The sequence below is a fragment of the Cyprinodon variegatus genome, unplaced genomic scaffold, assembly GCF_000732505.1.
Source record: "Cyprinodon variegatus isolate N-32 unplaced genomic scaffold, C_variegatus-1.0 Scaffold283, whole genome shotgun sequence".
Lineage (NCBI taxonomy): Eukaryota > Metazoa > Chordata > Actinopteri > Cyprinodontiformes > Cyprinodontidae > Cyprinodon > Cyprinodon variegatus.
This window is the reverse complement of record NW_015150736.1, coordinates 420,977-435,607: the sequence shown is the minus strand read 5'-3', so window position 1 is coordinate 435,607 and position 14,631 is coordinate 420,977. Positions and strand designations below refer to the sequence as shown.

Below are 14,631 nucleotides of genomic sequence, written 5' to 3'. Positions count from 1 at the left end.
CCTCTTTACTGGGGTGCCAACAAGCATGAAAAATGTTGCTGTCAGGATCAGCTTATTTCTTATTAGGCCCTCGGTGGTTTCATTAATATTTACCACACCTAGAAATGGCTTTCTGACACATTATTGCTTCCCTTGCACTGCACAGTAAAATCTTCCTCCAGTGAAAAGATTGTATGTTTTCCTGTCAGATGTTTGCCCATTTGTCCATCTGTTCATGTGCAATATATTTTGAAAAATAGACATCAGGGGTGCAATTAGGCAGACTGAGCACTCCACTTAGACAATTAGTCACAGTACATCGCACGTGGGTGGTGATTTTGGTACCGGGATCTTTGCCACACAGCAACAAATATTTTCTACTTCAGATTAAAATGTATTTCAGTATTAGTTTTAGTGTGGGAGAACAATGGTGGAAGAAAGATTCAGATGCAGCTGCCAACACACCTAAGGGCGAACTCAGCTGATCAATTACCTGGTTAATGGGAGCAGATCGATAGAAGTGGGGCTGTAGGCATGATGCAAAGGTGGCCACATGTTTTAGAATAATAAACAGGAGGGCACAGGATAAAAAAAGCAGTGACTTGAATACCAAGGAGATGTTTAATAATGTATGAGATGAAAATTTAGACATGAATAGACATCATGCAGTAGTGTGGAGAATGGCTTCTGTATCAAAGCATCTTTGTTGGTACGCATGTGTGTGTTTGGATGGGAAAAACAGAATGATGTAACAGCAAATGGATAAAAGGCACAACAGCTGAAATAAAGCAAACAGCAGCACTCTGAGGTCCACTCAGCCTTTGCTCCAGCAATAACCTGACCATCACAATAAGCATCTGCTCTCACCATGTCGGTGTCTGAGACCGGACCAAAGCTGGTGACGAAGATGTTGGTCTTCACCTCGGTTACCCTGTCTGGATCAGAGAAAAACCAAAGTGGAATTAAGGGAAATCCAAAAAATATATATATACATCAATTGCTCAGAGACTTACATGTTTAATCATTGTTTTTCAACCATGATTAAAAATTGTTTTTCAATTGGTTATGGTCTTCAACCATAACCAATGCTATATAAATCTTGATTCAACCAAAGTTTGACAATGGGTATTGTGGCATTTAAAATTATCTTAAATTGCAATGTTTCCAAAAATGTGTAAAAACAAATTTTAAAATTACATAAATTTGTGTGATATGGTGACAAATAATGTTTTCGGTAACAGGTCGACACCGTATGCTTTTTCAGAGATAAAAATAACCTGACATGCAGTTGAGAGTAAGTTCGCTGGTTGTTTTGTTACATTTTAACCTCTCCTTATATCTTCTACTCCTTTAGGTTATGAGCCTCCAGACCAATACATGCCTTTAATGTTGTTTTTCATAATCATTCTTTACAGCGCATGTGGTATTTTTTTAGGACACTAAAAACATTCCAAAATGGTAGATTGCCCCATCCTGACTTATCTAGCAAATATAAAATGCTCCTAAACATGTTTCCTCCACTACTGTTGACTGTTGACCAAGTGCCTTTGGTTCATTAACAAGCTCCTCCTCTGCAGATGTGGACTGTGTCTCAATTTCTGACTTGATCAGCTTCACCATTAGATCTGGCAAAGAAATCAAGATTAAGAGCTTTTAATCCTAATCAATAGTTTTAATATTTTTGACACACTTTAGCTGCTTTTTAGCTTCCTATGACAGCTTCTAGGTGTCTCCCATGATGATAAATGGTTAAAGTCGCAATTAAGAACAACTCCATATAGATAATGAGTTAAGATCTAAATCAGACATGTTTTTAATTGGTGAACCGGATTCTTTTTTAGGGGCAAAAAGCTAAATCACACTTTAACCCCCCCCCCCCCCTTAATTAGTAAGCAAATGATCAAAATAATCAAGGTATCAAATAATTGGTGTGAAATACATTTATTGTAGGAGGAAATATGAAAACAAAATAAAAACTCTAAAAGAATAAAATGAATATACTCCATCTCAAATGATTTGCCCCTACTATACTTTTTAGTGCAGAAACCTTTCATGTTGATGTTGGCATGGTAACCAGAAGTATATTTTCAAATAGATTTTTGACCTATCAAAATTGATCAAAGAAATGTTCTAATTACTACATGATTTTTCTTATCCCGTAGAATAAACATTGTTATGTGTAATAATAATAATTCAACTTTATTAATCTCACACTGGAGAAATTTACCTCTGCATTTAACCCATCCCCTTGGGGAGCAGTGGGCTGCCATTGTGCAGCACCCATGGAGCAGTGTGGCGTTAAGGGTCTTGCTCAAAGACCCAAAGTGCAGGCTGTGGGGATCAAATTGGGTACTTGCAAACTTCTCAGAGCACAAGTGCACTGCTCTAATCACTAGGACAACACTCCCCTCTCAGTGTACCACACTAGACATTCTGTGGGTGTATTATATTTGAAAAATGAATTGTTTATAAGAAGTACTGTAGGTGTAGCTATGACCTAAGTTGGGTGAAGGTTTTTTTTCCCGTTTTGATTTAATTGCATATAGAATTACTTCCCGATGGAAAAATTTGTGCCACACTACACAGACATGATTTGCCCAAATTATACATTTTCTGTTATTTATAACAGTTCAATTAGGTTTTAAGTGTCATTGTAACAATCCGCTTCAGGCTTCATTAATTGCTTTGGAGTCATTAAGCATTTAATTTGATTATCCTCGTCTTATAAATGTATACATTTGGTTGTCACAATATAATCCTCAAACTCATGAAGGCTAAAAATGCCAAAAATGTTTGCACTTCCTGACAATATTGCAATTACAAATTGCCTATTACTTGAAGTTCAGCTTCTGTTTTAATGCCTGCAAACCTTTTGAAGATCAGGACCTGCAAGTTCAGAATGAGCAAAACGAGGATGCTCAAACCAGAATAAATGACAATCTTGCAATCTAAACAATAGCAAATAAAAGAAAGAATGATAAGCAATCAAACAGCTGAATCTACCACCAAAAAGAAGTTCAGGTGAAAATGCATTGCACAAATTTGAAACACATTTTATAGGCTGGGAAGTATGTGTTTACTGTTTGAAAACATTCAGAGTGCCTTTTATGCCCGGGGACTTCGGGATCTGTGGGAACAAGGACAATACCTAAAGTTCCTTTATTCAGCAACAACAGTCCCAGACATTTGCTTTTCATGCAGTCTGAAGCATTCAGTACAGATGGGTCTACTGAACCATGTTTAATTGGGAAGACACAACCTGCATGTGCTAGGGACTGTGCATTCCTCTGTGCAACTATCCAAATGTCTGCTTAACTCCTGCCAGTTTGGACAGAGAGGAAGGAGAGCATTTGCAAAACCCAAATGTTCAACTATTACACAGGATGACATCAGTTCAGAGAGATAAATTCTTTGGCCAAACAAACTGGGAGCAAACAAACTGTTCCCTGCTTTATTAGCAGGACATTATGGAAGCACTGATGATTAGTCAGAGATTACAGAAAAATGATAAAAGCTTTTCAGTTAATCCAATTCAATTCAGTTCAATTCAATGGAGTCTATTTATATAGCAGCAATTCACAACACATGACATTTCAAGGCACTTTACAGAGACAACACTGTAAGACTGGTTAAGAAAACCAATTACTGTTAGAACCCTTCATACATGTTGCACATTAAATGACCTGTTTGCAATATTTCTGTTGTAGATATATTTTTTTTTCAATAATACTGTTCTTTTAACTCGTTTTCAAACTGTGTTTTTATATATGGATCACTGCCAGATGTAGAAGACAAATCTTTATCTCAGAAAATATAATGGAGAATTAAGATATCTTACTATTTTATCTTAACCCTGTAATGTCTCTAAAATGTCTTTCACATTCAAATGAAAAGATAATACCACAGATACCTGCTAAGATGTAGTTGGACTGAGTGAGGATGGGTTTTTAATCAAGGAGAAATAAAGTTGTCAGGAGTAAGAAATTAAAAAAGCATAAATTTCTTCTCTTGATTGAAAACAGAAAAAAGGAACTCAAGTTGTTCCATCTGAAGCCAAGTTAAAAAAAAATTGTTTAAACAGTTTGGATGCAACACATGTATGACCACCTTTATAGCTACAGTATTCATATTTCCTAAAATGTTTTCACATTTTTCGATATTACAGTTTTGAAGTTGCAAAGTGCAAGACCAAAAATTTCAAATGATCTCCAATTTTCTATTATTAAAAAATGAGGGGAGAGGGGAGAGGGCTCAGTTACATAAAATTTAATCTTTTAACATCAGGGTCAATACATTTTATACATTACCAAGTAAAACTTAAAACCCCTTTCAACCTTGGCTATGACATTTATTAAGTTTGAACTTCTTGGACTTGATTTGTGAATTATTACATTTGAACTAAGAAAGCTATCCAGCTGTTTTTTTCTATGCCCAGCCAGCTGTTAAAGGAAAAGTTCGCTCACATTCAGAATTTAAACTTCTACAAGTACTTTAAGTATGAAATTATTACATACTGTTCAATAAATGATAAGGGTTTTGAATTAGGAGTAATTTTAATTAGAATGTGCTTTACTGGAGGCATCCATGTTTGTCAAAGTACACTACTGCCACCTACTGGTTTGTGACGTCACTGTGCGGTATTGGCTGTTGAGCAAGTCCCAGTGCTGTATCTGGTGTTTGTCACAACGTGCTATTATCCATGATGGTGACGACCAGTGCACTATGCGAAGCAGAGAGTAACGGATTAAAGACGTGTTTTTTCTCTGGCCAGAAGTTCGATGTTAAATCCTCCCTCTTCAAGTTGGCAATCCAACGACGAACCCGTCCGTGGAGGATCATGAATCGGAAAGGTGAAATAACTCACTTTTACCCGATGTATTCCAACATCCAACTACCATGCACGTGGGCATTGTCAGTTTAACTATAGCTCCGGTGAATTTCAATGGTGAAGTCCTCTGTAAATCTTCAATAATTGCTGATTGCAGATGTGTCTAGTACAGTAGCTCCCATGGATTTTGCTTGTAAAGCGAGAGAATGGCGCTAGGCTTACCGCACCGTGACGTCACTGCTGGAAGATGGCAGGAGGGAGGGGTTACTATATTTGGGCAAAAATGGCCGCTCCCAGACTCAGTGATCATGACCAAAAATATAGTTGTTTTATTATTTTACTGATTAATGCTAAATTTATTAAATCAACGCAAACGTATTAGTTTTATGTATAAATAATGATCTGCTGGTTATTCCTTGCTGACTGGACGTTTCCTTTATTAGCTGTCCAACATAGAAGAAGCTTTTTAAACTGAAAAAATGTAATCACTATAAGGAAAATTTGTTTCTTTAAATATATGTGTGCAAATATGTAACTCTGGCTCTAAATAATAGACGTGAATATTTCATGGTGGCATTAAAGCAAAGCGTACATTGCCGCTCCATTTAAATTTTCCGTTTCTTTCAGTTGCATTACTTAAAAAGTCTCAAAGCCCCTCTACCTTTCAGTATGTGAGTGAGAACATGCATGCAGCTGTGTTCAGCCTCCTCTCCTGGCGTTGCAAAGTTAAGGTCGGTGGAGCGTTAACCTCCCCCCCCAGATGCGACAAACAGATCTAATGTGTTTACAGCGTGGAAAACTGCATCTGATGTCATGTTGTGTCTTATTTATAAACTCAGTTAGTAAAAGCTGCATCTCAGACATCATCCCTGTGTATATTAATGCATACAGTATAGCGGTGCATGCTGAGTGCTGCAGGATTTGGTTTCCCCGGGGATTTGATGAGATAAGAGATGAGCAGAGATTTAAAAAGCATTGAATTTAAGTATTGATGTTTTCATAAGATGTGTAGGAATCCTAGGAGCTGTAGTTGCAATCAGATGTTTACATTTACTGTAAAACTAGTCAAACAATCCACTAATACTTCTTTATTAAGACAATAGTCCTTTTTGCTTAATCCAAGAGTAACGGGAGATTTAACATCTTCAAAATCCAAAGGATACTAATATAACTACAATGCTAGTTGTCGTGTCTTTCATCAAACACACAGCCTTTATTTTCAGCCAAAAAGATTCAAAAGGAAAGTTGGTGACCTCCTAAAGTCTGGTTCATCTTTTGGTACAAATTCCAGATGCCTGAAGATACTATGTTGATCTGTTCAAATAATAACAAACAAGTATAAACACCCTGAGAATGTTCAGTGATTAGACTATTCAGGAAGGGAGGCAGATTCCACATCCCAGAGATGAACCTGCTTTGGTGAGAAATGTACAAAACAAGCCCACAGAAAAACTTAAAGACCTTGTGAAGATTCTTCCTAATCCACAACAAACTACTGCACGGATATAGATGAAAAGATTATTTTCTCCCAAAGCATTATAAAAGTAAAATTGTAGTTTGCAGTTGACAATCTAAACTTCGGTGAATCTGTGATCTAATAAACTATAATTAAAGGGGTCGGCTACAATGACCTTTGTTACATTTGGTTTAAAGAATAAATAAAGAAGAATGCTGAAAAGAGACCCTTTCAAGCATTGAAGTACGGGAATGGCAGCATTATGTTGTGGGGTGTTTAGCTCCTGGAGGACTGGGGCACTCCAGAAAGAAGATGTCTGTGTCCAAACATTATAGCTACTATAGGCTAAGTTTGCTGGAGGATATAGGGACCACTTTTCATCCCTCTGCTCCATTCTATCTATTCTCCTTTTCTGTAGTATTGGTTAGTTAAACCTCTAACATTATGTACTATCTGCTTTTTCTTATCATAGTAGCTTCATCTGGTCTGTTCCTGTGTGGCTGTAACTTCATCTAGGAGAGCAATAGCAGCTGTGCTGCTGCCATCAACACCTTTGTTAATAGATGATAAAGTTGTGCCTTTTTTCAGTGTTTATTCCTGTTTTTCTCCTAGAAATTACTATGGTTTCCCCTTTCTTTACCATGACTAACTGGATGAGCCCTCTTTTAACCCTTTGACATGAAAACTGGCTCAGAGCTCATCTGGTTAGCTCTTTCCTACACAGAGCTACTTCTGGAGCTAATTTACCCTTAGCTTTTATAACATACAAGATATTTATAGATCAGTGCTTCTATGTTTTATATGTCTTTTCAGTAGCCGTGAACCCCAGTCGGCCTCTGCAGATGGCTGCTTACACTGAGCCTGGTTCTGCTGGAGGTTTCCTCTCATTAAATTTTTTTCTGTATATTGTCACTGAATGCATGCTCAGGTCGAGGGATTGCTTTAGTTTCAATGAGTCGATGCAATCAGCTGGTTTTCCTTTGTCAGAAAACTTTGAGCCAATTTGACTGTATGATGTGGTTGAATTGACTCTGTTATCTGTCTTGAGATGACATGTGTTGTGAATTAGTATTATAAAAAACTGCGTTAATATGTATATATTTTGGACTCAAATATTCTTCAGAAACCAAAATTAATAATTCAGATACTTTGTGACTCAGTGACATAAAGATGGTATCAAATCATCATCTAAGACGAGGCACATTCCTTTTGTCGTAGTTTAGTGGGCTTTTTAAAATTTATTTCACAGGAAGCAATTTATATTGAAAAATTTAAACAGGATTTTTTTAATTTATCTTACCAAAAATTAAATTACTAACAGTTTGGGGGATGCTGGCCTCCTCCATGGAACATAAGAATCTGGACTGAGTGATTTATAAAATTTTGCTTATTATATCTGACTTGGCATCCAATCCAATATAAAATTGTTTTGTACGAGGTTGTGGCATTTAGCGCTCATTGAAATTAATGGGGATGACCACACCCGACACGATTTTCTGCAGGAGACGTGTAGCTCCGTAAATCAAAAGTTTTAAAAAACAGAATGTTTGACCCGTGATAGGAGTTTAGGAGAGCAGAAAACGGTTTAAGTAGTGATCCACTTTGAGCCTTGCAAAAAACACAAGAAAACAAGGAGCAGATGGTGGAGGTAAGCGCAGCTTATCACCCTGCCCTCTTTATGAAAAAAAAGGGAACAACAAACCTCAAAGATCTCTCTTTGATAATCACCTCTCACTGCCTCACCCAGAACCCTTATTAACAGTCCCAAAGCATTTATTGCTGCGTTTAAACCTAGTTGCATTATATTTCTAATAGAAGCCTATTAAAATCCTTTATCTGCTTTGGTGTCAGATGCTGTGCAGCAGTCTGGTCATTAAGTGGGGCTTTGGTTTGTAGCTATGCTGTTTTTTTTTTTTGTTTTAAAATCATTTTTTTTTAATAAAGTTTCAGTCAAATGAGGGTTAGCGTTTCAATTAGTGGGGCACAGAAAGAGAAATGATATAAAAAAATCAGCACATTTCGGGATCTGCTAATCCTGCGTAGTTGAAGCTTCTCTATACGCAGTCAATGTGACATAGAAAAAAATTATAAAATTCCTGATAAAAAAAAGGCAGTTACCCAGCTAAAGTTGATCCACTGGATCAGCCTTATTTACCCTGATTTTCCAACAGTCCATCCAAAACATCTGGACAAAAATTTCTATTTCTTGACTTGTACAGTAGGATAACATCCCCATATCTGTTTAAATTAGCCCAATATAGCAGTGTCAGCTGTTCCCTTCAGAGTCTCAGCAACATCTTCCAACCCAACTTGCAATACAGCCATTATTTGCACCACAACTTAACATTGATGCTTGGTTCTGAAATACCGTTTTATAGAAGGCGAAACTGCTGATTGATATTGCTGATGGAGATTCTCAGTCATCCAGGTCATAGTAATTCCAAAAAAAGTTTGAAATTAAAATTCTAAGCCTCCATAATCCAGAACTGATCTTTCAAGTGTTACAAATAATGTCTTTATTGTTTTACATGGTATTCTAGGAATATAAACAGCACTGAAAACTTTTGTCCACTAAACACTTGGCAGCAAAACCAGAATGTTGCATATATAATAGAGGACAGCTTCAAACCAGCCAAAGTGACAAAGTGTAACTGTTGATACAAATACCTTCCTTCTTGAATGTGGAAGTCTTGTACTATATTGTTGCAGCCACTTTCGAACGTGTAACTCTGAGTTCCAGTTTAAATTTATGACTTGGAAGATGGAACTTTTGATTTTCGAAGGCAAATGTAACAGACCATTAGACCATTGCGTCCTGTACTGCTCGCTCATCAATTAGGATCATCATCTGCACCTGTGGTCCTCTGCCAAATCACAGTCAGCTCAACATAACTCATTTGTTAATCTGCCTTTATAATCTGGACTATCACAGTCAACCTGTGCCAGATTGTTGAAAGCCATTGAGTGATTAAAAGTCAAGCATTGCCTTTCTGCCTTATCAGTTTGCAAGTAAGTTCTTGTCTCTTGGATTTCCTTGTACTTCCTTGCCCTTGTTGGAAACCTCACCAGCTTCTGATTCTGGACTCTATCTGAACTGTGCCACAGTCACAAATCTTGTCAAGCCTTTTTGGCTCTCTGCCTTTCATTCCTCTTGTAAACTACTGATGCCAGCCTCACATAACTGACTTCAACCTCTGCCAACCTGCCTGTCATCACCTCCTGTGACCTGTCTTTGTTTCACTGCCAGGCTTCTCAGCTTTCTATATTGGTTTCCTGCCAGCACCAGATTTTTAATACACCTCTTTAAAGTATAGCACTGTTTCAGGCTAAATATAGGGTTCTCTCTACTGTAAGGGCATAACATTAGGAAATGATTGCAAACCTCTGAAGTCAATGCAGTTTTTTTTACTAAAAAAACTTGTTAGGACAAGCAAAGCTGATCTACAAGGAAGCTGAAAGCAATAGAAAGTCTGGTGTACAGTAAACTCACATGAAAAACATGGATGTGGTCACTGTTGCTGAAAAGGAGGCATTGGAAAAATGCCCCAAAAATCTGAAAATGTCAAAAATAACAACAGTACAATAATATTGGTGGCGAAAAAGACACCTGCTCAGGTTGGCTCAGATTATTGAAGCATAGGGCAATTCTATATCTATATCTAATTCTATATTCAGTTAAAAAAACACACAAATCCCCATGGCTAACCCTTCAATATGTAGCATGTTTATAATAAAACAAAATAGAATATTGCCTGTTTCTAAGTATAGTTTTAAGATCATGTATAAATGCTTTTTTCCTGTAACTTTCTTTTATTTGCTTTTACCAAAATATTAGAATAACTAGAAAACATGAACAAAAGCAAAAAAAGATATAACCAAATAACATTACAAGACCAAGAAATCTACCAATCAAATTATGAATAATTTCTTGTAATGAATGCATATAGGTAGTTAACATATAACAGACCTTATCCCTGTTCCTACCTGCCTAGAAAATAGCAAAAAATTTATTTATTGGCCCCTTATTCCTATGAAATTCTTCTAAATATTTAAACTGGAAATCAGTTGTTCGTAGCTGGTTATTTCATATATTTTTCCAAACCCTTCATTAAAACATAAAACACTGTTTTGTTTTTTAGCATTTAAAAGCAATCCTTTTACTTCACCATAACATTTGATTGGATTAACCCCCACATTATCCTGTTATAAATAGGGCAGGGTTCCGTGGTAAACCTGTCTTGAGTACTTTGATCATGAATAAATACACTTTTTTAAAGTAAAATCATATTTACTGATCCATACTATAAAATTTAATATTATTAAAGAAGACGTTTGGTCACAAAAGGCCAGTCTATTATAATAGGCCCCTATTCTTTTAGAATGGGATGCAGTTACCCTTGAAATATATAGAATATGGACACTTCTCCTTCTCCTGCCAGTTCTACAGTTAATAGTTGATGATGCTATGCTGTTGTTGTGGCCAGTGATGGAAAACAGACAACTTCAATGGAAAAAAAGGATACAGAAATGTAGGAGGTGTCTTTCTATTTAACACATTAAAACAACCTTTTCAATGCTATTCCATGAAAATTCTCCACAACTGCACATGTTTGGGCACTTTTTCCCAGAAATGTATCCAGAATAAAAGCTGAAAATATATTAACTATATATATTACAAAACGTTTCCATCAAAAAAAAAAAAAAAAAAAATATATATAATAATAATTAAAAAAAAAACAGTTTGATCTGTAAGCATGTAGAAAACCAAAAAAGGATTTCCCTGTACAATAACAAGCAGCAAGATAATTGGCACTTAAACAGGCTGAATACTGCTCAAGCTAAAGGAGGCATATGGCAGCTTCTAGGATGGACTGATTGCCCCAGGAATTAGAAAAGCAAAAGGCACCAAATCCTGAAGGAGGAGCTCAGTTTTTGGGGTAAGGGGGTCAGTCTGAAAATTAAATGCCTGGTATGAAAGACTTGGATGTGGTGAGAAGACACAGGGAAATTAGTGAGAGTCATGGAAGGTGATGCAAAATGCAGATGCTACCTGCTGCAAAACTTGAAAAAAACTACACAAGCTTCTTGTGCTGGAAGGAGACATCACCTGAATACTCAGACTTTTTCCTTTTTTTTAATGTTAGTTGCTTTATATGACATATACACCAGTACTGTACCTTACTCTGGTTCCATACAAGGTTTTTTTCTGAAAGATTACCAGGTCCTGCTGGAGAAGGATTTGTTATTTTGGTGTATTTTGCTGGTGTTTTTGCTCAGTTTGTTAGTACATAAAGATCTTATTTTTATTAACAACAGAAGTACAATACTGGGCATGTTAGCACGCCCCTTGTGCTGAAATTCTATTTAGGCTCATAATGCACTATGAGGTTAGGCGGGACGCTTGGTGTATATAACCTTACTTGCTATCACCACTCTCATCTCTATTCAACCAAAAGGGGAGATTCGGTCTCTTTTGCTGCTTGTGCAACTTTTTACTTATTGTGAAATAGTCCAGTAAATTATGATAAATTAACCATAGCTAAACGCTAATGTTGCTAACCCCACACCCATGTGAATACGCAGACACACACATCAAATTCTTGTGTTAAGTATCACAACAAAACTAAAGGGGTATAAAAAGGGCAGAATGAGCTCTATTCATTTTTTTGTCCTTAAATTATTGAATTTGTATTTAAAGTGAAATTTAAAATGATTGTATATCTAAAGTACTAGTCCAAACCTCTAAACTACAACAGGGTGTTCTACGAATGTCTTAAAACATTTTGTCACATTATAACCACAGGCTTCAGGGGATTTCATTATCATTTGATGCTACAATCAAAACAAAGTAGTGTGTCATTGTAAAGTAGAAGGATAACTATCAGGCGTTTTACATGTATCATTAATAAAGATCTAAAAAGTGTGGTGTGCATTTGTATTTATATGTATGTATGTTTATTTACATAGCGTCAATTTACAACACACATCATCTCAAGGAACTTTATAAAGACAATTCAACCACATCATGCAGTCAGATTAGTTCAAAGTTTCTATCTAAGGGAAATCAGCTGATTGCATTCATTCTGATTGGAAGGCAATCCCTCACACCAAGTTGAACCAAGTCGTTAGTACTAAAGCAGATAAATAGATTTGGGTCTGGGCTTTGCCTTTGCTTTTGTAATGAATTTTCCTCTTTTGCTGGATGTTTGGTATTTCTGTTATATGTTCCCTTATAATGTCTTCTCTGTTTTGGAACAACGGAGCTTTTCGAATAACTTGGTTCTGACTTTATTTCCTCTACCTCTTAAATTGTCTTGTTTTTATTTGCTGTTCAAACATTTATCTATTATGTTTTATAGTTCGTATAGATTTAATGGACATTGACTCTGCTCCACTGAGGAATAAATATTCCACCAGATGCAAAGACGGAAGGTTTCCGAAAGACAGGAGAGAGCTTAAAAATTTATGGGATTTCCTTATTACACCTTAATCTAGTTCTAAGTTCTGACAAGATTTAGTTGACTAGAAATAAATTATTTTTTCTACCAGAGAGAATAACTTGAATTAAAAGAAAGAATGTTGTTGATATGACTTCCTTTCCATTCCTTTCCAGGTTTGTCCTACATTCACCGCCGTCCATCTTCCCATCAGCTCAGACCAGTTACTCTCTACAGAACAAAAGCATCACCGCAGCATGATGCTACCACATGATGCCGGCTGTTGTATTTCCACCACGTATACTGGTTTTATATCACATCTCATTGAAATTAAGGAAAGTTTGGGCTTCTAGCTTCACCAAATGTGGAAAAGTTTAAACCCTATAAGAATATGTGCCGTATATGGCTCTTTAGTTCCAGTGTCAGTATTTAGGTGTTCTTTTTCTTTTATATATATATATATATATATATATATATATATATATATATATATATATATATATATATATATATATATATATATACAGTATAAATTCATACATTAGTTGCATATTTCATTGGAACAGAAATAAATTGACAAACTTAAAATCATACCTTTTCCTTATATATGCATTAGATTCTGATACTACAAATATATGTAATATTGAGTCATTAGTTGGGTTGAATGAGGCCAATTTTCCAGGAAGTGGTTTTGGGATTATATAATCTGAAAGCTTCAGACTCAGAGTGTGTTTATCTATCTATTCTTGAGGGGCCTACTGCCAAAGGTTATCGGTTCTATGAAGGCTGATGTTAAATGAAGTGTTCTCACTGCAAATGAGCTCTCTTAAGAGCGGGACACGTGTGATTGCATAACCGCAATCACTCATTGTACAAAACCATACAGCAGCTATACGTCGTTTCCTCACCTCCCAGACCGGGCCGGAGACGGTTGTCGTATCCATCAAGCAGTCTGTCCAGGATGCGTGTAAACAGGGTGATGTTTTCCTTTGGGTCATAAGGTCCTTGGTCGGCTTTCACTGATCTAGTCAGCAGACACATAACAGGAGAGGTTGAGACATACATGCACATCAGCAACTGATTATACTTCAAACTTTTAATGTTCGCTTCTACTCTGAGTTTTGCTCTCCTTGTCATGTGGCAGTGGCTCCAAACATGCCCACACAGACACACTAATAGACATTGCTCGCCATCATGGCTGACCCAGTTCAAGGCACTGCATTAAAAAGCCATCTGATCTCTGAGCCAAAACACAACCGATTATGCAAATGTAATCAGGACAGAAATTCATGGTAAATGACTTCAGAAAGTCCCTAAATTCAATCTCAGCTTGATCAACAACATAGCTCCGCCTCTGCTGTAACGGCCTCCGGTTATTGGTAACTGGAAGTATGAAATATTGATAAGTGCTTACGTCGGGTCTTCTATCCATTTGGACCATACAACTTTAATAAGCTGGTTTCACTGTGTGATCAGTCACAGTGTGGGCATGATTCAGGCTGGAAATATTTATGTTTTTTATTATAAAAAAAAAGATTTAGTTGTGGATTTTGATGTTTCTGTGTGTATGGAGCAAGTTTTGTAGCAAAGAAAATATTTTGCAAAGGGACATTTGAAAAATTATAATTCAATCCAGAAATAAACTTTTAAAACTATAATAAAACTTTGCTGTTTTCTCAGATTAATTAAATTTTATTTTTTTTACAAATTTAATATTTTTGAGTTCATTTTTTTAGTTCTCTTTTTCAGATAGATTTTTACGAGTTACATTGTTTTCAAATTGCATTTTAAAGATCACATTCTCTTCACTTCAAGGGAGTGAGGACAAAGACTTCCATTGGTCTGCATGGATGTAAGTTAAGGGTGAGTATCGGCATGGGTGTTGCGAAACGATACGTGTCACGATACTTGGGACTCAATACGATATTATG

General features: G+C 36.3%; 1 protein-coding gene across 1 annotated transcript in view; it reads right to left on the bottom strand.

Annotated features, from left to right (window-relative positions):
• Window positions 1–14,631, bottom strand: part of LOC107090147 (gamma-aminobutyric acid receptor subunit alpha-2-like) — a 71,334-nt gene that overhangs the window by 50,728 nt on the left and 5,975 nt on the right. The window contains exons 3-4 of the mRNA XM_015383371.1: window positions 13,609–13,724; window positions 847–914 (exon numbers count right to left, since the gene is read on the bottom strand). Coding sequence (XP_015238857.1) covers window positions 847–914; window positions 13,609–13,724 — 184 coding nt within the window. The remainder of the gene's footprint in view (window positions 1–846; window positions 915–13,608; window positions 13,725–14,631) is intronic.